General features: G+C 50.7%; 1 protein-coding gene across 1 annotated transcript in view; it reads right to left on the bottom strand.

Annotated features, from left to right (window-relative positions):
• Positions 1-671: 671 nt before the first annotated feature.
• The window catches only part of cmip (c-Maf inducing protein), a 44,330-nt gene continuing 20,317 nt past the window's right edge, over positions 672-24,684 (bottom strand). The window contains exons 8-22 of the mRNA XM_068739266.1: positions 22,727-22,830; positions 22,343-22,447; positions 18,824-18,969; positions 18,532-18,772; positions 16,861-16,926; positions 14,601-14,627; positions 14,467-14,515; positions 14,132-14,239; positions 13,931-14,047; positions 13,640-13,780; positions 10,258-10,305; positions 2,182-2,328; positions 1,706-1,811; positions 1,567-1,637; positions 672-815 (exon numbers count right to left, since the gene is read on the bottom strand). Of these exons, the coding sequence (XP_068595367.1) occupies positions 762-815; positions 1,567-1,637; positions 1,706-1,811; positions 2,182-2,328; positions 10,258-10,305; positions 13,640-13,780; positions 13,931-14,047; positions 14,132-14,239; positions 14,467-14,515; positions 14,601-14,627; positions 16,861-16,926; positions 18,532-18,772; positions 18,824-18,969; positions 22,343-22,447; positions 22,727-22,830 (1,530 nt within the window). The 3' untranslated portion in view covers positions 672-761. The remainder of the gene's footprint in view (positions 816-1,566; positions 1,638-1,705; positions 1,812-2,181; positions 2,329-10,257; positions 10,306-13,639; positions 13,781-13,930; positions 14,048-14,131; positions 14,240-14,466; positions 14,516-14,600; positions 14,628-16,860; positions 16,927-18,531; positions 18,773-18,823; positions 18,970-22,342; positions 22,448-22,726; positions 22,831-24,684) is intronic.

Here is a 24,684-nt window from a genome sequence, read left to right as displayed (position 1 = left end):
CAGCGTGCGTTTCTGGGTGTGGGCGTGGCTGATCACCGGGCCTCTGTGGGCGTGGCTGATCACCAGGCCTGTGTGGGCGTGGCTGATCACCAGGCCTGTGTGGGCGTGGCTGATCACCAGGCCTGTGTGGGCGTGGCTGATCACCAGGCCTGTGTGGGCGTGGCTGATCACCAGGCCTGTGTGGGCGTGGCTGATCACCAGGCCTGTGTGGGCGTGGCTGATAACCAGGCCTGTGTGGGCGTGGCTGATCACCAGGCCTCTGTGGGCGTGGCTGATCACCAGGCCTGTGTGGGCGTGGCTGATCACCAGGCCTGTGTGGGCGTGGCTGATCACCAGGCCTGTGTGGGCGTGGCTGATCACCAGGCCTGTGTGGGCGTGGCTGATCACCAGGCCTGTGTGGGCGTGGCTGATCACCAGGCCTCTGTGGGCGTGGCTGATCACCAGGCCTGTGTGGGCGTGGCTGATCACCAGGCCTCTGTGGGCGTGGCTGATCACCAGGCCTGTGTGGGCGTGGCTGATCACCAGGCCTGTGTGGGCGTGGCTGATCACCAGGCCTGTGTGGGCGTGGCTGATCACCAGGCCTGTGTGGGCGTGGCTGATCACCAGGCCTGTGTGGGCGTGGCTGATCACCAGGCCTGTGTGGGCGTGGCTGATCACCAGGCCTCTGTGGGCGTGGCTGATCACCAGGCCTCTGTGGGCGTGGCTGATCACCAGGCCTGTGTGGGCGTGGCTGATCACCAGGCCTGTGTGGGCGTGGCTGATCACCAGGCCTCTGTGTACCGAACATCGACGTCTTTCAGGTTGGGCAGCTTGGCCTGCAGAGAGACAGACAAACGGAGACAAGCCTGAGTAGTAATCAGATTACATTATCGACGCAGATCCAAAGCAGTATTGAAAGGAAATGATGACGTTCTGCCACGTCCGGTCGACAAGAGAACACGAGCCTGACGGGAGACGGGCCGTCCTCGTCTAATGTCCAGAAGGAGGTTCCTCAACTCGGCTCTCCGAGCGCTGGAAGGTGAAATACGATCAATAACTCGTCTCGAGTTCAGACGGAGCGTTTAGAGGAAATCAAATCGGAAACGTCACTGGCTGCGTTCACACGGACACATTTAATCAGATTAGAAATGCTTCATGGACACACCCAAATCGGATCGGTCTGACCCGATCGAGCTCGATCCGATCAAGATTCTATCCCGATGGAGAGGCGTGGTCTATACCGATCGATGATCCGATCAGGGCGCATGAAAACACAAACCGTCTTTACCGCGCACGTGTGTGACGTCAGCTAAACGCGCTAATGCTAATCCGGTAGCTAGCTGAAGCAGAGCGAGCGAAAGGCAAACACGTTGCTGGAGACATTAAAGGAGGAGCGTAGCAGCGAAGGGGCGGAGCCATGCTGTGTTTACAACGGAAGTGGCTGCGGCTTCTTCTTCTACTATCGCCGGTATATTTGGTATAAATTGCGCATGTCGAAAGTTAGCATGCGTGAACGCGCACGTCCTGATCGGATCGATGTTTCCGGGTTGGGGTGCATCCGATCATGTGTATTGATTTCAGCCGTACCTTCAGGTCCTCGTAGGTGTCGGCTGTGAGCTTGGTGCTGTTCATGTTCAGACTGCAAAGACTCTTCATGGCTGGAAAAAGGCGAAGGATGACGGTTAGGAACGATCCGACACGGGTCGGCTTCACCGCGCTAACTCACAGCTGAGCGCCAGCAGGCCGGCGTCGGTGACGGGCGTCTCACACAGGTTGAGAACCTGAAGACAGGCCAGGTGCTCGGACAGCAGCCGCAAGCCTGCGTCCCCGAACTGGGGGGGACAGACAGGACCGGAGTGAGACACTGAGCACAGCGGCGGTGCTGTGTGTGTGTGTGTGTGTGTGTATGTACGTGCGTGTGTGTATGTATGTGTGTGTATGTACGTGTGTGTGTGTGCGTGCGTGTGTGTACGTATGTGTGTGTATGTACGTGTGTGTGTGTGTGTATGTGTGTGTGTATGTACGTGTGTGTGTGTGTGCGTGCGTGTGTGTATGTATGTGTGTGTATGTACGTGTGTGTGTGTGCGTGCGTGTGTGTGTGTGTATGTGTGTGTGTATGTACGTGTGTGTGTGTGTGCGTGTATGTGTGCGTGCGTGTATGTGTGTGTGCGTGTGTGCGTCTATGTGTGTGTGTGCGCGTACCGGCGTGGACCACAGGTTGAGCTGTTTAAGTGAAGGCAACTTGATGAGCTGCTCGGCACAGGCACTGGTGACGTTGGTGAAGGCCAGACTCAGGTTCTCCAAGTTCCCGAAGGAACCTGAACTCAGCAGACGGGCCAGGTCGGCATCCTGCACAGAAGCAGTAAAACGGCCTTAAACTACCGAGGGGACGGCCTTAAACTACAGAGTGGACGGCCTTAAACTACAGAGCGGACGGCCTTAAACTACAGAGCGGACGGCCTTAAACTACCGAGTGGACGGCCTTAAACTACCGAGCGGACGGCCTTAAACTACCGAGTGGACGGCCTTAAACTACCGAGTGGACGGCCTTAAACTACCGAGTGGACGGCCTTAAACTACCGAGTGGACGGCCTCCGAGTGGACGGCCTCAAACTACCGAGTGGACGTCCTCCGAGTGGACGGCCTTAAACTACAGAGTGGACGGCCTTAAACTACCGAGTGGACGTCCTCCGAGTGGACGGCCTCCGAGTGGACGGCCTTAAACTACCGAGTGGACGTCCTCCGAGTGGACGGCCTTAAACTACCGAGCGGACGGCCTCCGAGTGGACGGCCTTAAACTACAGAGCGGACGGCCTTAAACTACCGAGCGGACGGCCTTAAACTACCGAGTGGACGGCCTTAAACTACCGAGCGGACGGCCTTAAACTACCGAGTGGACGGCCTCCGAGTGGACGGCCTTAAACTAGAGTGGACGGCCTTAAACTACCGAGTGGACGGCCTTAAACTACCGAGTGGACGGCCTCTGAGTGGACGGCCTCAAACTACCGAGTGGACGTCCTCCGAGTGGACGGCCTTAAACTACAGAGTGGACGGCCTTAAACTACCGAGTGGACGGCCTTAAACTACCGAGTGGACGGCCTTAAACTACCGAGTGGACTTCCTCCGAGTGGACGGCCTCAAACTACCGAGTGGACGGCCTCCGAGTGGACGGCCTTAAACTACCGAGTGGACGGCCTTAAACTACCGAATGGACGGCCTCAAACTACCGAGTGGACGGCCTTAAACTACCGAGTGGACGGCCTCCGAGTGGACAGCCTTAAACTACCGAGTGGATGGCCTTAAACTACCAAGTGGACGGCCTTAAACTACCGAGCGGACGGCCTCCGAGTGGACAGCCTTAAACTACCGAGCGGACGGCCTCCGAGTGGACGGCCTGAAACTACCGAGTGGACGGCCTCCGAGTGGACGTCCTCCGAGTGGACGGCCTCCAAGTGGACGGCCTTAAACTACCGAGCGGACGGCCTTAAACTACCGAGTGGACGGCCTCAGAGTGGATGGCCTTAAACTACCGAGTGGACAGCCTCCGAGTGGACGGCCTTAAACTACCAAGTGGACGGCCTTAAACTACCGAGCGGACGGCCTTAAGCTACCGAGTGGACGGCCTCCGAGTGGACGGCCTTAAACTACCGAGTGGACAGCCTTAAACTACCGAGTGGATGGCCTCCGAGTGGACGGCCTTAAACTACCAAGTGGACAACCTCCGAGTGGACGGCCTTAAACTACCAAGTGGATGGCCTTAAACTACAGAGTGGACGTCCTCCGAGTGGACGGCCTCCAAGTGGACGGCCTTAAACTACCGAGTGGACGGCCTCCGAGTGGATGGCCTTAAACTACCGAGTGGACAGCCTCCGAGTGGACGGCCTTAAACTACCAAGTGGACGGCCTTAAACTACCGAGCGGACGGCCTTAAGCTACCGAGTGGACGGCCTTAAACTACCGAGTGGACAGCCTTAAACTACCGAGTGGACGGCCTCCGAGTGGACGGCCTTAAACTACCAAGTGGACAACCTCCGAGTGGACGGCCTTAAACTACCAAGTGGATGGCCTTAAACTACAGAGTGGACGGCCTCTGAGTGGACGGCCTTAAACTACTGAGTGGACAGCCTTAAACTACCAAGTGGACAGCCTTAAACTACCAAGTGGACGGCCTTAAACTACCGAGCGGACGACCTTAAACTACCGAGTGGACAGCCTTAAACTACCGAGTGGACGGCCTTAAACTACCGAGTGGACGGCCTTAAACTACCGAGTGGACGGCCTTAAACTACCGAGCGGACGGCCTTAAGCTACCGAGTGGACGGCCTCCGAGTGGACGGCCTTAAACTACCGAGTGGACAGCCTTAAACTACAGAGTGGACAGCCTCCGAGTGGACGGCCTTAAACTACCGAGTGGACAACCTCCGAGTGGACGGCCTTAAACTACCGAGCGGACGGCCTTAAACTACAGAGTGGACGGCCTCCGAGTGGACGGCCTTAAACTACCAAGTGGACAGCCTTAAACTACCGAGTGGACGGCCTTAAACTACCGAGCGGACGACCTTAAACTACCGAGTGGACGGCCTTAAACTACCAAGTGGACGGCCTTAAACTACCGAGCGGACAGCCTTAAACTACCGAGCGGATGGCCTTAAACTACCGAGCGGACGGCCTCCGAGTGGACGGCCTTAAACTACCAAGTGGATGGCCTCCAAGCGGACGGCCTTAAACTACCGAGTGGACGGCCTTAAACTACCGAGCGGACGGCCTTAAACTACCGAGCGGACGGCCTTAAACTACCGAGCGGACGGCCTTAAACTACCGAGCGGATGGCCTTAAACTACCGAGCGGACGGCCTTAAACTACCGAGCGGATGGCCTTAAACTACCGAGTGGACAGCCTCCGAGTGGACGGCCTTAAACTACCAAGTGGACGGCCTCTAAGTGGACGGCCTTAAACTACCAAGTGGACGACCTTAAACTACCGAGCGGACGACCTTAAACTACCGAGCGGACGACCTTAAACTACCGAGCGGACAGCCTTAAACTACCGAGCGGACGGCCTTAAACTACCGAGCGGATGGCCTTAAACTACCGAGTGGACAGCCACCGAGTGGACGGCCTCCAAGTGGACGGCCTTAAACTACCAAGTGGACGGCCTTAAACTACCGAGCGGACGACCTTAAACTACCAAGTGGACAACCTTAAACTACCGAGCGAACGACCTCAAACTACCGAGCGGACGACCTTAAACTACCGAGTGGACAGCCTTAAACTACCGAGCGGACGGCCTTAAACTACCGAGCGGATGGCCTTAAACTACCGAGCGGACGGCCTTAAACGGACGGTTCACGATGACGCCGTTCGACTCAGCCTTCGTCGCCGCTCACAACATCTGGAGCAGCGACACGTGGAGGCCGCGCCCCGAGGACTTCACGACAAACCTCCCGAGGACAACCCAGGCAAACGCCACATCGCCCACCACCGAACCCCCCCAGCAGCAAGACGGAGAAGGAGCAGCGCAAGCGTTCTCCCTGTTTTCACTTCCGGCACTTCGCGCCGAGGGATGCAGCCAACGCGCGACGGCGCGTCACGGAATTCCCCCGGCGCAGATACGTCACGGTGACGGAAGGGGCTTCCCCCACCGCCCTGGAAACACAGACAGGGTCACATCGAGCAGAGGCCTCGGAAATGCGGATTGTTCCCCCGGAGTTTTTCGCCACGAAGCAACGCCTGAGAACACCAGCTGCACTCCCACCCCCCAGCTGCACTCCCCCCCCAGGTATCGGTCGGCCATTCCCTTTGTTTACGATCGATACCGCCACCCCAGCGCCCCCCTCCTGCCCAACGGCCCCACCCTACCCCATTCACCGGCGGACAATACCCCCCCATCGATACCCCCTCCTCCCCCCAGCGTCCCCCCCAGAGACAGTGAATAACAAAGGCTTCTACTCCACGGAAGATATGAATAACATTTTCTCGGGGAGAGGTCTTCACATTATTCATCTCAACGTGAACAGCTTGACATGCAAATCCAAGATGTCCGAGTTAACATCGATGTTTGGCAACGGTAAGGTTGGAATTCTCTCCTTTTCTGAAACCAAACTGGATGATTCTTGTAAAGACACTGAGATTGAGATTAAGGGTTACACTGTTATCAGGAAGGACAGGGACCGTCATGGGGGCGGGGTCTGCATCTACGTCAGATCAGACCTCAACTTCACCGTTCTACCAGAACTAGGAACAGACACAGAGTCTGTCTGGGTAAAGATCATTTATCCCAGAGCTAAACCTCTGGTCATTGGCGCAGTGTACAGACCCCCAGACCAAAATTCATTCTATGATTTGTTGGAGAAGCATGTGATCGGCTTGGGAAGCTCGGAGGTCATTCTGATAGGAGATTATAACACCAATGTCCTTCGGAAAGACACCCCGACTTTCAAATCCTTCAGCAGCTTCTGTAATCTGCATAACTTTACCCAGCTGATTCAGAAATTTACAAGGATAAGCACCACCTCTAGAACCATCATAGACCTAATCCTGACATCGGACAAATCTAGAATCAAAAACAGTGGTGTCATCGAGTGCAATCTAAGTGATCACAACATGATCTTCTGCACTCGTAAAATTCATAGACCTGCAGCTCATTGATCCACAATCAACTGCAGAACCATGAAGCATTACTCCCCAGAAGCTCTAACAACAGCGCTGGAGGAAACTGATTGGTCTGAAACTTTAAACTCCGCCTCTGTCGAGGGGACCTGGTCTTCCTTTAAATCTGCATTTCTGTCCGTAATCGATAAGATAGCGCCCATAACTGCTGTTCGGGTCAGAGCCCGTACAGAACCTTGGATGAAGGGGGAAATATTGAATGCCATCAAGCTCAGAAACAAATGTTACTCTGAGTACAGAAAAACCAACGACGAGGAACTACTTGAAAAAAGCAGAAAACTACGCAATGAAGTTAACAAAATGATAAAAAATGCCAAAAAGAATTTCTTAAATGAGAACATTGAGGCAAACAAAAGCAACCCACAAAAACTGTGGGAGGCCCTGAAACAATTAGGCTGCAGCAACAGACTCCAAACAAAAACCAGTAATATCTGCATTAACTCAAGTGGTTCGCTCCAGACCGACAGGTTGGTGGTAGCAAATTGTTTTAACAGCTTTTTCACCACTATTGCCCCCTGTTGGTCAGCAAACTCCCCCCGCATTCAGGTCTGTACGGTTCTGACCACATCCAGACTCACTATGAGAAGCTAGGTGCTAAAAAGGACACTTTCTCTTTCACACCTGTAAATACTGTTGATGTGCTAAAAAAACTAATTGCCCTTCAACCTAACAAGGCCACAGGCCTCGACCACATACCCACCCGGTTCCTCAGAGACGCAGCTGTCTCTATCGCCCCCGTGGTAACCCATCTGATAAATTTATCCATCAATCAGTGCCACGTCCCACAGGAATTCAAGACGGCGCGGGTTATCCCTCTGTATAAAAAAGGGAACAAATTAGAACCTGGCAACTACCGCCCTGTTTCCATCCTTTGTTCCATCTCAAAGGTTATGGAGAGAATAATCCAGGAGCAAATCAACCGCTACCTCGCCGAGCATAGCCTGCTCTTTGAATTCCAATCAGGCTTCAGAACATCCCACTCCACTGACACGTGCCTCATATATCTGACCGACTACGTCAAGCGTGAAGTAGACTCGGGCAAATACTGCGGCATGGTCATGCTGGACCTCCAGAAGGCCTTTGACACCGTTAACCATTCAATCCTATTGAATAAACTAGGGGCGATTGGTTTTGATAGCACATCAACAAACTGGATGAAATCGTACCTTGAGGGACGAGAACAAATGGTGGACATAAACGGAACCTTGTCCTCGTCCCTCCCGGTGAGCTGTGGGGTTCCTCAAGGCAGCATTCTAGGGCCGTTACTGTTCCTCCTATACATTAACGACATGAGTGCTGCCTGTAACTGCAAATTGTTCCTGTTTGCTGATGACTCAGCACTCCTGATTTCGGGAGAGGACAAAGTGCAGGTTGAGGAGGCTCTCAGCTCTGAGGTCACCAGAATCCGTACTTGGCTTACCGATAACAAACTGTCACTACATCTTGGTAAAACAGAATCTATTCTTTTTGGGTCTAAACACTCTCTACGTGAGATAAATGTTGATGATTTCAAGGTCACAGTCGATAATACAGTCATCTCCAGCAAAGAAGAGATTACCTATTTGGGCTGTGTTCTTGACAAATACCTGTCTGGTGATAGAATGGCAACTAAGGTGATCAAAAAAGTCAATCAGAGAACAAGATTTTTGGGCAGAATGTCTGCTTTTGTCTCCGGACTCTTGCTGGAGCCTCGTTCAGCCCCTTTTTGACTATGCTAGCACCTCCTGGTATTACAACATCAAAGTGTCCCTGAAAACCAGGCTCCAATCCCAAAACAAACTGATTCGGCTACTCCTCAATCTGGGGCCCATGACCCACCTTCTTCCTGGACATTTTGCTAGCCTAAAATGGCTCAGGGTAGAAGACAGGGTTAAACAACTCAAAATGGGATTGGCATTTGAAATAGTCAATGCAGCTCTGCCCTCAGTCCCCTCAATCCCTGCATACCTGAATAAACACCTCCACAGATTTAGTGACACCCACAGCCACAACACTAGAGGGAGCTCAAACAACAACCTGATTACCCCCTCCTATAGGACCAACATGGGTAAATCATCTTTTTACAATACTGCCCCCAAGGGTGGAACAGTTTGACTCCTGCCCTCAAAACATGCACCTCTTTGGCCTCCTTCAAAAAGGCCCTAAAGATACACCTTTTAGGGGGGCAGAAACGGAGATAGTAATCACGACTCTCTCCGGATCAAACCCCCCCCCCCCCTTTTTTTTTGTCCACCTACGTTGCACGTATTAATTGCTTTAGTCATTTATTGTAATTTATGTAAGTTATTTATTGTCATTTTGCATCAGTGGTGTAATTTATTTTAGATTAATTGTTAGTTTGCACTGGCGGTGTAAAATCATTTTCTTTTTGTTTTTCTAATGTTACGTTGCATCAATTGTGTAATTTAATATTGGTTTTATTTTTATTTGTATTGTTAAATTTGTATTGTTAATTGTGGATGATTTATGTACGAAGGACTTTCAACGGAAACAAAACCGCAAGGGCTTTTTAGAAATGCTCCTCTTAGACAGGATGTTTGACTGTACTTGTACTGTAATACATGCTACTGTGTGACTGTACTTGTACTGTAATACATGCTACTGTTTGACTGTACTTGTACTGTAATACATGCTACTGTGTGACTGTACTTGTACTGTAATACATGCTACTGTGTGACTGTACTTGTACTGTAATACATGCTACTGTGTGACTGTACTTGTACTCTAACATTCTATCTAATAAATATATTCATCATCATCATCAAACTACCAAGTGGACAGCCTCCGAGTGGACGGCCTCCAAGTGGACGGCCTTAAACTACCGAGCGGACGGCCTTAAACTACCGAGCGGACGACCTTAAACAACCAAGTGGACGACCTTAAACTACCGAGCGGACGGCCTTAAACTACCGAGTGGACGGCCTTAAACTACCGAGTGGACGGCCTTAAACTACCGAGCGGACGGCCTTAAACTACCGAGCGGACGGCCTTAAACTACCGAGCGGACGGCCTTAAACTACCGAGTGGACGGCCTTAAACTACCGAGTGGACAGCCTCCGAGTGGATGGCCTTAAACTACCGAGTGGACGGCCTTAAACTACCGAGCGGACGGCCTTAAACTACCGAGCGGACGGCCTTAAACTACCGAGCGGACGGCCTTAAACTACAGAGTGGACGACCTTAAACTACCGAGCGGACGGCCTTAAACTACAGAGTGGACGGCCTTAAACTACCGAGTGGACAGCCTCCGAGTGGACGGCCTTAAACTACCAAGTGGACTGCCTTAAACTACCGAGCGGACGGCCTTAAACTACCGAGCGGACGGCCTTAAACTACCGAGCGGACGGCCTTAAATTACCAAGTGGACGGCCTTAAACTACCGAGCGGACGGCCTTAAACTACCGAGCGGACGGCCTTAAACTACCGAGCGGACGGCCTTAAACTACCAAGCGGACGGCCTTAAATTACCGAGCGGACGGCCTTAAACTACCGAGCGGACGGCCTTAAACTACCGAGCGGACGGCCTTAAACTACCGAGCGGACGGCCTTAAACTACAGAGCGGACGGCCTTAAACTACGGAAACCCTCGAGTGGGGTCGTGGGATCTCACCGTGGACTTGGACGGCAGCGTCAGCCGGGTGGGGCCTCCTTTTCTTTGCTGAAGAGACAAACAGAAAAAAGCCGCCTGAGCTCTATGACTGCAGGAGGCTTTTCACACACTAGGTGGCGTGTGTGAGCACAGCACACATACATTCAGGTCAGGGTAGTTTACAGAACTTTAATAATAATGGTGTCATTTCAACAGAATGATAAAAACATTGTCTTCGACTGGAGAGGAAAAAACTATTGAAATGTGAAAGAAAATGTCGCATTTAAAGCCACAAAAAGCGTCAAATCTGAAGTGAAAATTAATATGAAAATGTTTCACAGAGCAAATAAGCATCACACATAAATTAATCATTTAGTCAACCACTTATTAATAAGAATAAGACAGAAACAATATGGTTTTAGGATTTACATTTACAATTAATGGTTTTGTTATTGTCAAGATAAAACATTTTTTAGAGGGATTATTTAATTATGATCCGTAAGTAATTAATCTCTTTTTTAATCTCACTGAAACATTTTTCATATTTTCATTTAAATTCATTACATTGTTAACAGATGAATATATAACAAACAGTATCTCTATAGAGTCATTGAATGTTTTAACAGACTTGAACAGATGCAGATATTTACATTCTGCTCGTCCTCAGTGCTGCCTGCAACATCTAGTTTCCACCACCAGGGGGAGTATTGCTGAGTTCTGTTGTTAATCTCCAAATTAGGCCCATATAAAGTGCTGTAAGTTAGCACATCAACAATAACAATAACGTGCTGAACTAATCAATCACTTCTAGCAGGCTGCAGAGACGTAGCAGCTACTCTGAGCAGACGTGGGGTCTCCTCCAGTTGAGCTTCGCTCAGGCTCGCTAAGATGCTAACGGCTAAGATGCTAACGAACTAACATCATCCTCTTTGTTTGTGTGTTGCGTGTTGTGTGTGTGTAGGTGTGTGTGTGTGTGTGTAGGTGTGTGTGTGTGTGTAGGTGTGTGTGTGTGTGTAGGTGTGTTTGTGTGTTGCGTGTGTGTAGGTGTGTGCGTGTGTGTATAGGTGTGTGTGTGTGTTTAGGTGTGTGTGTAGGTGTGTGTAGGTGTGTGTTGCGTGTGTGTGTATGTAGGTGTGGGTGGGTGTAAGTGTGTGTGTGTGTGTTGCGTGTGTGTGTGTGTGTAGGTGTGTCTGTGTGTGTGTCTGTGTGTAGGTGTGTGTCTGTTGCGTGTGTGTGTGTGTGTGTGTGGGTGTGTAGGTGTGTGTGTGTGTTGCGTGTGTGTGTGTGTAGGTGTGTCTGTGTGTGTGTCTGTGTGTAGGTGTGTGTCTGTTGCGTGTGTGTGTGTGTGTGTGTGTGGGTGTGTAGGTGTGTGTGTATGTAGGTGTGTCTGTGTGTGTGTCTGTGTGTAGGTGTGTGTCTGTTGCGTGTGTGTGTGGGTGTGTGTGTGTGTAGGTGTGTAGGTGTGTGTAGGTGTGTGTGTAGGTGTGTGTGTAGGTGTGTGTGTATGTAGGTGTGTCTGTGTGTGTGTCTGTGTGTAGGTGTGTGTCTGTTGCGTGTGTGTGTGGGTGTGTGTGTGTGTAGGTGTGTAGGTGTGTGTAGGTGTGTGTGTAGGTGTGTGTGTAGGTGTGTGTGTAGGTGTGTGTGTGTGTGTAGGTGTGTGTAGGTGTGTGTGTAGGTGTGTGTGTAGGTGTGTGTGTGTGTGTGTGTGTAGGTGTGTGTGTGTGTCTGTGTGTAGGTGTGTGTCTGTTGCGTGTGTGTGTGCAGGTGTGTGTGTGCAGGTGTGTGTGTGCAGGTGTGTGTGTGTAGGTGTGTGTGTGTGTGTAGGTGTGTGTGTGTAGGTGCGTGTGTGTGTGTGTAGGTGTGTGTAGGTGTGTGTGTGTGTGTAGGTGTGTGTGTGTGTAGGTGTGTGTGTGTGTGTAGGTGTGTGTGTGTGTGTAGGTGTGTGTGTGTGTGTAGGTGTGTGTGTGTGTGTAGGTGTGTGTGTAGGTGTGTGTGTAGGTGTGTGTGTAGGTGTGTGTGTGTGTGTGTGTAGGTGTGTGTAGGTGTGTGTGTAGGTGTGTGTGTGTGTGTGTGTAGGTGTGTGTGTGTGTGTAGGTGTGTGTGTAGGTGTGTGTGTGTGTAGGTGTGTGTAGGTGTGTGTGTGTGTAGGTGTGTGTAGGTGTGTGTGTGTGTAGGTGTGTGTGTGTGTGTGTGTGTGTGTAGGTGTGTGTGTGTGTGTGTGTGTAGGTGTGTGTGTGTGTGTGTGTGTAGGTGTGTGTGTGTGTGTAGGTGTGTGTGTGTGTGTGTGTGTGTGTGTGTGTAGGTGTGTGTGTGTGTAGGTGTGTGTGTGTGTAGGTGTGTGTAGGTGTGTGTGTGTGTAGGTGTGTGTAGGTGTGTGTGTGTGTGTGTGTAGGTGTGTGTAGGTGTGTGTGTGTGTGTGTGTGTGTGTGTGTGTGTGTAGGTGTGTGTGTGTGTAGGTGTGTGTGTGTGTAGGTGTGTGTGTGTGTAGGTGTGTGTGTGTGTAGGTGTGTGTGTGTGTGTGTGTGTGTGTAGGTGTGTGTAGGTGTGTGTAGGTGTGTGTGTGTGTAGGTGTGTGTAGGTGTGTGTGTGTGTGTGTAGGTGTGTGTGTGTGTGTGTGTGTGTGTAGGTGTGTGTGTGTGTGTGTGTGTGTAGGTGTGTAGGTGTGTGTGTGTGTAGGTGTGTGTGTGTGTGTGTGTAGGTGTGTGTGTGTGTGTGTGTAGGTGTGTGTGTGTGTGTGTGTAGGTGTGTGTGTGTGTGTGTGTAGGTGTGTGTGTGTGTGTGTGTAGGTGTGTGTGTGTGTGTGTAGGTGTGTGTGTGTGTGTGTGTGTAGGTGTGTGTGTGTGTGTGTAGGTGTGTGTGTGTGTGTGTAGGTGTGTGTGTGTGTAGGTGTGTGTGTGTAGGTGTGTGTGTAGGTGTGTGTGTAGGTGTGTGTGTGTGTGTGTGTAGGTGTGTGTGTGTGTGTGTGTGTGTAGGTGTGTGTGCGTAGGTGTGTGTGTGTGTGTGTGTGTAGGTGTGTGTGTGTGTGTAGGTGTGTGTGTGTGTGTGTAGGTGTGTGTAGGTGTGTGTGTGTAGGTGTGTGTGTGTGTGTGTGTGTGTGTGTGTAGGTGTGTGTGTGTGTAGGTGTGTGTGTAGGTGTGTGTGTGTGTGTGTAGGTGTGTGTGTGTAGGTGTGTGTGTGTGTGTGTAGGTGTGTGTAGGTGTGTGTGTGTGTGTGTGTAGGTGTGTGTGTGTGTGTAGGTGTGTGTGTGTGTGTGTAGGTGTGTGTGTGTAGGTGTGTGTAGGTGTGTGTGTGTGTAGGTGTGTGTGTGTGTAGGTGTGTGTGTGTGTAGGTGTGTGTGTGTAGGTGTGTGTGTAGGTGTGTGTAGGTGTGTGTGTGTGTGTGTGTGTGTGTGTGTGAGACGCACCAGCTCCTTCAGCTCTCTCTGCCGCTCACAGAGCTGCTCGTACATGCGGAGTCCCACCAGCGTGCTCTCCAGGGTGGAGATGATCTGCAGCTGCGTATCTTTGTTCTCGATGATGTTGTATTCCAGCATCAGACACAGGATCTGAACACGCACACGCACACGCACACGCACACAGACTTTATGGTTGGCAGTTTGACTCGTTCTTGTTTTCAGGTGATCTCACAACAACACAATTCTGCTTTTAGCACGACGCCCGGTGAACAGGCGACGGCGCCACGCGGCGCTACGTGCCTCCACCATGGTCCGGTTCCCCCGCAGGGCCAGCAGCATGCAGGGGCCCAGCTTGTTCTCCGCCAGAGACAGCAGGAACTTCTTGGTCTTGTAGCAGGAGCCCATCAGGATGTGAACCTACGGGTGACGAAGAGGAGGAGGCGAAGGTCACCTCGTTAGCGTTAGCTACCATGAGCTACAGCACCGTGTGAGGACACTCACCATACTGGCAAAGAGCTCCCCATCATCATCACAGGCCACGCCCCCTGGACTGTAGAGCTGAAACCAGCCGTCTTTACCAGAGCGTACGCTGAGGAGACACGAGTGAACCTGGAACAGACACGCACACACACACACACACACACACACGCACGTCTTTACGAGAGCGTACGCAGATGAGACACGAATGAACCTGGAACAGACACACACACACACACACACACACAGGCACGCACACGCTCACCTCCCTACCTACCTACACACCAACACACACTCACCTCCGTACCCACACACCAACACACACTCACCTCCCTACCTACACACAGACACACACTCACCTCCTGCCTTGGGTCCTCTGCAAACCTCTGGATGACATACTTGAGTTCCCTGATCAGACAGAAACAGCCGATTGTCGTCAGACTGCAACAAAACTTTAGCTGTAAAGTGGATTGAAGGTGTCCGACTCACTTACCTTGTAAATTTGGCATGTGCTAGAGCCCTGGAGGAAGAGGAAGGAGAAGCAGAGAAGACGTGAGACGAAGAAATAGGACAAACACGTTTGATGCATGCTTAGACGGACAGACTGAGAGGGACGCACTGAGAGGGACGCACTGAGAGGGACGCACTGAGAGGGACGCGCTGAGAGGGACGCACTGAGAGGGACGCACTGAGAGGGACGCACTGAATGGAATTGATCTCACCCTACTTAAGGGAAAAAGCAAATGGGAGAAAAACATCAGTTGATGCGAGTGTGAGAGTGTGTGAGAGTGAGAGTGTGTGTGAGAGTGTGCGAGTGTGTGAGAGTGTGTGTGAGAGTGTGAGTGTGTGTGAGAGTGTGTGTGAGAGTGAGTGTGAGAGTGTATGAGTGTGTGTGTGAGAGTGTATGAGTGTGTGAGAGAGTGAGTGAGTGTGTGTGAGAGTGTGTGTGTGTGTGTGTGAGAGAGAGTGAGTGAGAGTGTGAGTGAGAGTGTGCGTGAGAGTGTGTGAGAGTGTGTGAGTGTGAGTGTGAGAGTGTGTGTGTGAGAGTGTGTGTGCGTGTGTCTCATTACAGCCCCTGCTGGGGAGTATTGTTGCCCTTCCTCATGACGCTTGCAGCCATTGACCAGGTAACGGTGGCGCAGGTAAGCGCCGCGTAAACAAGTCGTCCACGCGAAGGAAGGCGTGTCTCCGCCAGACAATCACAAGTCAGGCCTGAGGCTGCTACGGCCAATTAGAGGAGGCTCCCCGGAGGTGGAGAAGCTGCTTTCCAGTTCCCGGAGGCATGGTGAGGTACCTCACCCACGTCAACAGCTCGGTCCCAGGGCCCCCCAAGCCCCCCCCCCCCCCCCGAGGGCCCCCCGGGACACATCGGTGTGCCCGAGGAGATGCAGGTAGTCAGAAGTGTGTCCTTCACCATCAGAGACACACAGTATACGACTGTAGTACTACCATTAAGGATTCTCTCGACTACATGAAAACACATATTTTACTGCTTGTATTTGTGTAACACTCGTACAATGATGCGTACCTGCGTCACACACAGCTCAGTATTTCAGTGCAACCAGGTGAAATGTCCAGTCCTACGCCTTCATCCAGCAGATCGTGTGTAGTCTTATTGGCTAGACACATGCTACACACACGCTACACACACGCTACACACACGCCATCTCTGTGTTCAAGAGTAGACTAAAGACTTTCCTTTTTAACAAAGCTTATAACTAATCGATGCAGTAATCAATATAATCAATCTGCTGTCATTAGGCAGCACTGGTGGCTTAACATCATGACACACTGAGCCCCTCCCTCTTTATCTGGTTATTCATGTTATAAATATATGTCAGTAATCTCTCTCTCTCCCCTGTAGTCTTGTTCTCTCTCTCCCGCTGTTTGTCCCTCTCTCTCTTTCAGGTCCTTCTGTCCGTGGTGCTGCAGAACCTGGACCTGTGTCCCTCACCGCTGATGTTCACGTCGCTAGCATTAGCATCTATAGCTTTATATCGCTAGCATTAGCATTTATAGCTTTATATCGCTAGCATTAGCATTTATAGCTTTATATCGCTAGCATTAGCATTATAGCTTTATATCGCTAGCATTAGCATTATAGCTTTATATAGCAGCTCTTTAGTCAGTACCTTGCTGTGCAGATGTTCTCTCTCTCTCTCTCACACACACACACACACACAGATGGCCGTCCACCATGAGCCTAGGTTCTGTCCAAGGTTTCTGCCTGTTAAGGGAAGTTTTTCCTTGCCTCCTGTCTCCAGAGTTCTTTCTCTTGTGGGTCAAGTTGGGTTCTGTCTCTCCCTGCTAATCCTGTAAAGCCCTGAGATGACTTCCTGTTATGATCTGGAGCTAGAGAAATAAAACTGAATTGAATTGTATTAATATTAGCAGCTAAGCGCAGCACACAGCATTTAGTCAGACGGTACTTTGCGTTTGGCAGGTGTTTTCTCAGGTAGATGTGGAGTCCTGCCCACACTGAGTCTATATTTAGCTCCAAAATGTGCAGCCACGCCTACAGGACAGACTTACTCTCTGTCTTTGTCCCTTTGATTTGCACTGAAGTCCTGAATGAGGCCTAATTGGTAGCAAAGACGATGTAGCCTAGCCGTGCCCCTCACCCCTCAGGCGGGTTCTATTGTGATACAATAGCAGAATCTAACGCAGTACACTCCAATGGTGCCGTCACCGTCACGCGCACCTCGCTGACATCATCCAGGCCCGTGTTGAGGAACATGCGTGTGATTACTCACTCTTTAGGGAAGGGGATGGGCTGCAGCAGGCTGGCCAGAGCAGGTCTCCAGTCATCGTAGTCCGACCTGACAGTCAGACAGACAAACAAAGGGACAGCGATGAAGTGAGTCAACGCGGAAAGGAGGGCGTCGCCTGCACGCTTGAGGCTGACGAGCAGAACGACAGAGCGGAGGCGTGCTCAGGTGACGCAGGCCCTGAACGGCGAGTAGAGCAGCATCAAAGACATGACAAAGGTACAGATAGCATGGCGTTTTAGGACATCGTGTTTGGTAGGAGGGGTTCATGCATGCTGACCGTAACGTTGTCCCCTCCTTCACCCGAACGCAGAACTGATTAGTTCGTTAGAAACGAACACGTCAGCATCCCAGATTTGACTTTTTAATTACAAGGATAAGAGGCTGATCAAAGTAAAAGTATGCAGGCATGGACACCTCATGATGTCTACGTATGAGACCATGAGAAGGTCAACATGTAACAGGTCAGAGAACGGGGACGGACGATTCCAAATGCTGGAGGGAGCTGGGACTTCATGTAACGTGGACAACATGACACATAAACGGTAGCTCTGGTATCGGCCTTCTTCTTCTTTCTACATGTCCCCTGAGGGGTTGCCACAGCAACCCAGCCGTCTCCACTTCACCCTGTCCTTTGCATCGTCCTCCCCAACACCAGCCACTCTGATGTCCTCCCTCACTACGTCCATGTCTCTTCTCCTGGGTTGTCCTCTAGTCCTGTCCTTTGCATCGTCCTCCCCAACACCAGCCACTCTCATGTCCTCCCTCACTACGTCCATGTCTCTTCTCCTGGGTTGTCCTCTAGTCCTGTCCTTTGCATCGTCCTCCCCAACACCAGCCACTCTCATGTCCTCCCTCACTACTTCCATGTCTCTTCTCCTGGGTCGTCCTCTAGTCCTGTCCTTTACATCGTCCTCCCCAACACCAGCCACTCTCATGTCCTCCCTCACTACGTCCATGTCTCTTCTCCTGGGTCGTCCTCTAGCCCTGTCATTTGCATCGTCCTCCCCAACACCAGCCACTCTCATGTCCTCCCTCACTACGTCCATGTCTCTTCTCCTGGGTCGTCCTCTAGTCCTGTTCCCTGGCAGTTCCATCCTCAGCATCCTTCTACCGATATAGTCCCTGTCTCTCCTCTGGACATGTCCAAACCATCAAAGTCTGGTCTCTCTGACCTTGTCTTCAAAACGTCTAATCTTCACTGTCCCTCTTATTGTCTCATTTCTAATCCTGTCCAACCTGGACACTCCCAAGGAGAACCTCGGAGATCAGGAATACTCACAGATACAGGCAGAATTACTGAAGGAGTGAAGAGCCCTCGCGGCGCTCGGCCATCTAGCGTCAACATCTCAAATTTATACTCGCATCTCAAAGCAAAATTTTGCTGGCAGGTTGACTCGTGACTCGGAACGCCCGTATGTCGAGGTATTACTGTACTTCAAAGTGGAGTTGTCTGACTGAAATATCATATTTGAAGTTTGGGTACAGATGTTGGTGGCGGATAGATTTAGCCAGGCGGGATGTAAACTACTAGCCTCCGGCTGTATTTCTGGTTCCGTCCTCTCTCTCTGACCCAAATGTATCCAGAATGTAACCAGAATGCCGACCCGTGAGACCGAGCCTAAGCAGCAGGGACCGATTCCTCTGTCAACTTACAACATCTTGAGGATGAGCGCAAAGCAGCCCAGGACTCGGTCAGCCTGTGAAGGCAGCTGGATGGACAGCGTGTTGACGGCCGGACTGACCAGCAGACAGTCAATGAGGTTGGGCTCGCTGTCGCCGCGCGACGGCGCCCCCTTCCTCTTGGTGTTGGTAGAGTTGTTGTTTCGCTCCAGCTCGACCAGGATCTCACTGGAGTTGACGATAGAGGGAGGAGGGGAGAGGGGCAGGGAGGGCGCTGGGGAGGAGGCAGGAATGGATGGGGTGGTGACAGGTGGCTGCAAAGGACTGGCACTGGGAGAGAGGGGGAGGAGGGTGGTCGGGGGCGGCGTGGGAGGCTCCGTGCGGAGTAGGCGAAGTGGCATCGGAGGTTTGCGGTCGTTCTGCTGCTGGCAACCGTTTCGGATCTCCTTTAGGCTCGGGGAGTTGTCCCGACTGCAGAGAAAGGAAGCAGGTAGAGCAGGTGATTAAACAACAGAGATGACCTGAGGGGACATCAAGGCAGCTGAGAGTCAGAGCCAGGAGTAGAAACGGTTACACCAGACTGGACTCCAAGAGAGCTGAGAGTCAGAGCCAGGAGTAGAAACGGTTACACCAGACTGGTCTCCAAGAGAGCTGAGAGTCAGAGCCAGGAGTAGAAACGGTTACACCAGACTGGACTCCAAGAGAGGTGAGAGTCAGAGCCAGGAGTAGAAACGGTTACACCAGACTGGTCTCCAAGAGAGCTGAGAGTCAGAGCCAGGAGTAGAAACGGTTACACCAGACTGGTCTCCAAGAGAGCTGAGAGTCAGAGCCAGGAGTAGAAACGGTTACACCGGACTGGACTCAGAGAGAGGTGAGAGTCAGAGCCAGGAGTAGAAACGGTTACACCAGACTGGTCTCCAAGGGAGGTGAGAGTCAGAGCCAGGAGTAGAAACGGCTACACCAGACTGGTCTCCAAGGCAGCTGAGAGTCAGAGCCAGGAGTAGAAACGGTTACACCAGACTGGTCTCCAAGGGAGGTGAGAGTCAGAGCCAGGAGTAGAAACGGCTACACCAGACTGGTCTCCAAGGCAGCTGAGAGTCAGAGCCAGGAGTAGAAACGGTTACACCAGACTGGTCTCCAAGGGAGGTGAGAGTCAGAGCCAGGAGTAGAAACGGCTACACCAGACTGGTCTCCAAGGCAGCTGAGAGTCAGAGCCAGGAGTAGAAACGGTTACACCGGACTGGACTCAGAGAGAGCTGAGAGTGAGAGCCAGGAGTAGAAACGGTTACACCAGACTGGACTCCAAGGCAGCTGAGAGTCAGAGCCAGGAGTAGAAACGGTTACACCAGACTGGTCTCCAAGAGAGCTGAGAGTCAGAGCCAGGAGTAGAAACGGTTACACCAGACTGGACTCCAAGGCAGCTGAGAGTCAGAGCCAGGAGTAGAAACGGTTACATCAGACTGGACTCCAAGGCAGCTGAGAGTCAGAGCCAGGAGTAGAAACGGTTACACCAGACTGGTCTCCAAGAGAGCTGAGAGTCAGAGCCAGGAGTAGAAACGGCTACACCAGACTGGACTCCAAGGGAGGTGAGAGTCAGAGCCAGGAGTAGAAACGGTTACACCAGACTGGTCTCCAAGGCAGCTGAGAGTCAGAGCCAGGAGTAGAAACGGTTACACCAGACTGGTCTCCAAGAAAGCTGAGAGTCAGAGCCAGGAGTAGAAACGGTTACACCAGACTGGACTCCAAGCCAGCTGAGAGTCAAAGCCAGGAGTAGAAACGGTTACACCGGACTGGACTCAGAGAGAGGTGAGAGTCAGAGCCAGGAGTAGAAACGGTTACACCAGACTGGTCTCCAAGGGAGGTGAGAGTCAGAGCCAGGAGTAGAAACGGTTACACCAGACTGGTCTCCAAGGCAGCTGAGAGTCAGAGCCAGGAGTAGAAACGGTTACACCAGACTGGTCTCCAAGAGAGCTGAGAGTGAGAGCCAGGAGTAGAAACGGTTACACCAGACTGGACTCCAAGGCAGCTGAGAGTCAGAGCCAGGAGTAGAAACGGTTACACCAGACTGGTCTCCAAGAGAGCTGAGAGTCAGAGCCAGGAGTAGAAACGGTTACTCCAGACTGGACTCCAAGGGAGCTGAGAGTCAGAGCCAGGAGTAGAAACGGTTACACCAGACTGGACTCCAAGAGAGCTGAGAGTCAGAGCCAGGAGTAGAAACGGTTACACCAGACTGGACTCCAAGGCAGCTGAGAGTCAGAGCCAGGAGTAGAAACGGTTACACCAGACTGGACTCCAAGGCAGCTGAGAGTCAGAGCCAGGAGTAGAAACGGTTACACCAGACTGGTCTCCAAGAGAGGTGAGAGTCAGAGCCAGGAGTAGAAACGGTTACACCAGACTGGTCTCCAAGAGAGGTGAGAGTCAGAGCCAGGAGTAGAAACGGTTACACCAGACTGGTCTCCAAGAGAGCTGAGAGTCAGAGCCAGGAGTAGAAACGGTTACACCAGACTGGACTCCAAGCCAGCTGAGAGTCAAAGCCAGGAGTAGAAACGGTTACACCAGACTGGTCTCCAAGAGAGCTGAGAGTCAGAGCCAGGAGTAGAAACGGTTACACCAGACTGGACTCCAAGGCAGCTGAGAGTCAGAGCCAGGAGTAGAAACGGTTACACCAGACTGGTCTCCAAGAGAGGTGAGAGTCAGAGCCAGGAGTAGAAACGGTTACACCAGACTGGTCTCCAAGGGAGGTGAGAGTCAGAGCCAGGAGTAGAAACGGTCACACCAGACTGGTCTCCAAGAGAGCTGAGAGTCAGAGCCAGGAGTAGAAACGGTTACACCAGACTGGACTCCAAGGGAGGTGAGAGTCAGAGCCAGGAGGCACGACTACCAGAGTGATTCCCGTTTGTGTGCTTTCAGTTCTGGGGCAAACGAAGCGAAGAAGATGATGCTAATGAGACGAGACGACCTGTTCCCTACAACAAAACGCCCCAATGGAACTCGCTCCACGGAAACAGCAGCATTTATATTAAAATTAATTATTAGGCAACTATTATTAGACACAAATGTTGAATGCTAATCATCAAAAATCCACCTTTTCACCCAGATCAATTCAGGATGGGTCTAAACTGTCCAGCGGACCGCAGCTGTTTTTTATTCCTATTGATTTCTGTATGAACCATATTTAACATTTAGAGAAAGCAGCATTCTGGGTAAACTGGCTGCTCCGGGTCGTTCGTTCACCTCACAGGTGCTGAGACAAACCAGTAACACCAGTACACCGGCACGAGATCAATCTGACACATGACGAAATGGACAGGTAAACAAAAAAACGAGTCTTCAGCCATTGACACGTTCGCCAAGACCCGATAAAGACCACACCCAGAATAATGATCGATAACTCATGAATGGTTTCGGTTAACAAAGGCACAGCCAGCAAACCAGTCATCAACGTGCCGTACCCCCCCGCCCCCTCTCTGGATGTCTGGAAAAGATGGGCTTCTTATAATCACAGAACTCAAGCAGCAATCCAAAGTAGGAGACACTAAATGCAGACGCAGGGACATCATGTCTCACAGGTCAGCGCGTGTTGACCTGAACGCTACACACAAACTGGGAACCTCCGGGGTTCTCTTCATTCTGCTTGGATCCCAAGTTCAGGGACACAAAAAGGATTCGTGCACCTTCCGGCGAGCCGGGAGCAGACTCCACACATCTCTAAAGCAATGAACATTCAGATTAAAGGTCCACTGATAGAGGATTCCGAAAGGAGGAGTCATGAAAAAGGAAAACTAAAGGAACAACCTTGAAATGATCAGAAGGCGAACGTGAAGAAGATGAGGAACGGACTGACCTGTTGATGAACTCCTCATAGCAGGAGTAAATGGCAGCAAGACACACTGCCACCAGGTTGGGCAGGACACGTGGGTGAGGGCACTGCCCTGTTGGGCCATGCATGCTGCAACACACACAAACACACACATAGGCAGGTGAGAGTCTAGGGCTGGACCAGATGCTGAAGGTTCCACATCTGTATGCATCAAACGGTTTTAAGTACGTTGCATGTTGCACACTTTTATATTTACTGGGGAGTCTCGATGTTGATCAATCAATAACTTTTGGGTATGACATCAACCAGAAGCAGACAGGACATACTACCAGCAGCCAATGGTAATAGGCCACGCCTTCCCCATGTCCAGATATCAGCAGTCTGCCATTGCGCATGAAGGTCTCCTACCTGTGCACAAACTTCTTTACGACCTCCATCCCAGCATTCAGCTCATTGAGAGCCAGGATGTACTCCTGAGTGAAGAGACGCAGTCGAGGGCACTTTCCAAAATCCTGCAAACCAGCAAGCACAGCGGTAAACGTGTAAACGTGTAAACGCGTAAACGTGTAAATGCGTAAACGTGTAAACGCGTAAACGTGTAAACGCGTAAACGTGTAAACGCGTAAACGTGTAAATGCGTAAATGCATAAATGCGTTAACGTGTAAATGCGTAAACGTGTAAACGCGTAAACGTGTAAATACGTAAATGTGTAAATGCATAAATGCATTAACGTGTAAATGCGTAAACGCGTAAATGTGTAAACGCGTAAACGTGTAAATCCGTAAACGTGTAAATGCGTAAACGTGTAAATGCGTAAACGTGTATATGCGTAAACGTGTAAATGCGTAAACGTGTAAATGCGTAAACATGTAAATGCGTAAACACGTAAACGTGTAAATGCGTAAACGTGTAAATGCGTAAACGTGGAAACGTGTAAATGCGTAAACGTGGAAACGTGTAAATGCGTAAACGTGTAAATGCGTAAACGTGTAAATGCGTAAACGTTTAAATGCGTAAACGTGTAAATGTGTAAATGCGTAAACGTGTAAATGCGTAAACGTGTAAATGCGTAAACGTGTAAATGCGTAAACGTGTAAATGCGTAAACGTGTAAATGCGTAAACGTGTAAACCTGTAAATGCGTAAACCTGTAAATGCGTAAACCTGTAAATGCGTAAACCTGTAAATGCGTAAACGTGTAAACGTATAAATGCATAAACTTGTAAATGCGTAAACTTGTAAATGTGTAAACGTGTAAATGCGTTAACGTGTAAATGTGTAAATGCGTAAACTTGTAAACGTGTAAATGCATTAACGTGTAAATGTGTAAATGCGTAAACCTGTAAATGCGTAAACGTGTAAATGCATAAACGTGTAAATGCATAAACGCGTTAACGTGTAAATGTGTAAACGTGTAAATGCGTAAACCTGTAAACGTATAAATGCATAAACTTGTAAATGCGTAAACTTGTAAATGTGTAAACGTGTAAATGCGTTAACGTGTAAATGTGTAAATGCGTAAACTTGTAAATGTGTAAACGTGTAAATGCATTAACGTGTAAATGTGTAAATGCGTAAACCTGTAAATGTGTAAACGTGTAAATGCGTAAACGTGTAAATGCATAAACGTGTAAATGCATAAATGCGTTAACGTGTAAATGTGTAAACGTGTAAACGCGTAAATGTGTAAACGTGTAAATGCATAAACGTGTAAATGCATAAATGCGTTAACGTGTAAATGTGTAAACGTGTAAATGCGTAAATGTGTAAACGTGTAAATGCATAAACGTGTAAATGCATAAATGCGTTAACGTGTAAATGCGTAAACGTGTAAATGCGTAAACGTGTGGAAACACCTGACTGGAACATTTCACTGGTATCTTAGGATATTGAGCGAGTGGTTGCGCTGGCGACGCTTCTGGGGTGTGCCCCGCCCCTCGCCAGCTGGGATTGGCCCCAGCAACCCCGTGGCCCGAAGGCAAATAAAGCAGCCAAGAAAATGAATGAATAAAAGGATGCTAAAACAACGGACTCGAGAATACGTGGTCAATAAAAAAATAACATTTGTTGCTGTTTTCATTGACTTTGTACACTTTTAAACATCGCTGCTTAACATTAAGGCGTAATGTTTGCACCCTCAACCCCCCGTGGCCCCCAGGGCCCTCCTAAAGGAAGGAATGAAACGCTAAGATGCCCCCTCCCTCTGAACACTGGGGGCACTGGAAGGTAAAGCCAAGATGCCCCCCTCCCTCTGAACGCTGGAAGGGAACGCTAAGATACCCCCCCCCCCTCTGAACGCTGGAAGGGAACGCTAATATCGCCCCCCCCCCCTCTGAACGCTGGAAGGGAACGTTAAGATACCCCCC

This window comes from Brachionichthys hirsutus, chromosome 5, assembly GCF_040956055.1.
Source record: "Brachionichthys hirsutus isolate HB-005 chromosome 5, CSIRO-AGI_Bhir_v1, whole genome shotgun sequence".
Lineage (NCBI taxonomy): Eukaryota > Metazoa > Chordata > Actinopteri > Lophiiformes > Brachionichthyidae > Brachionichthys > Brachionichthys hirsutus.
The sequence above is the reverse complement of the archived record's forward strand: the minus strand, read 5'-3'. Positions and strand labels throughout refer to the sequence as shown.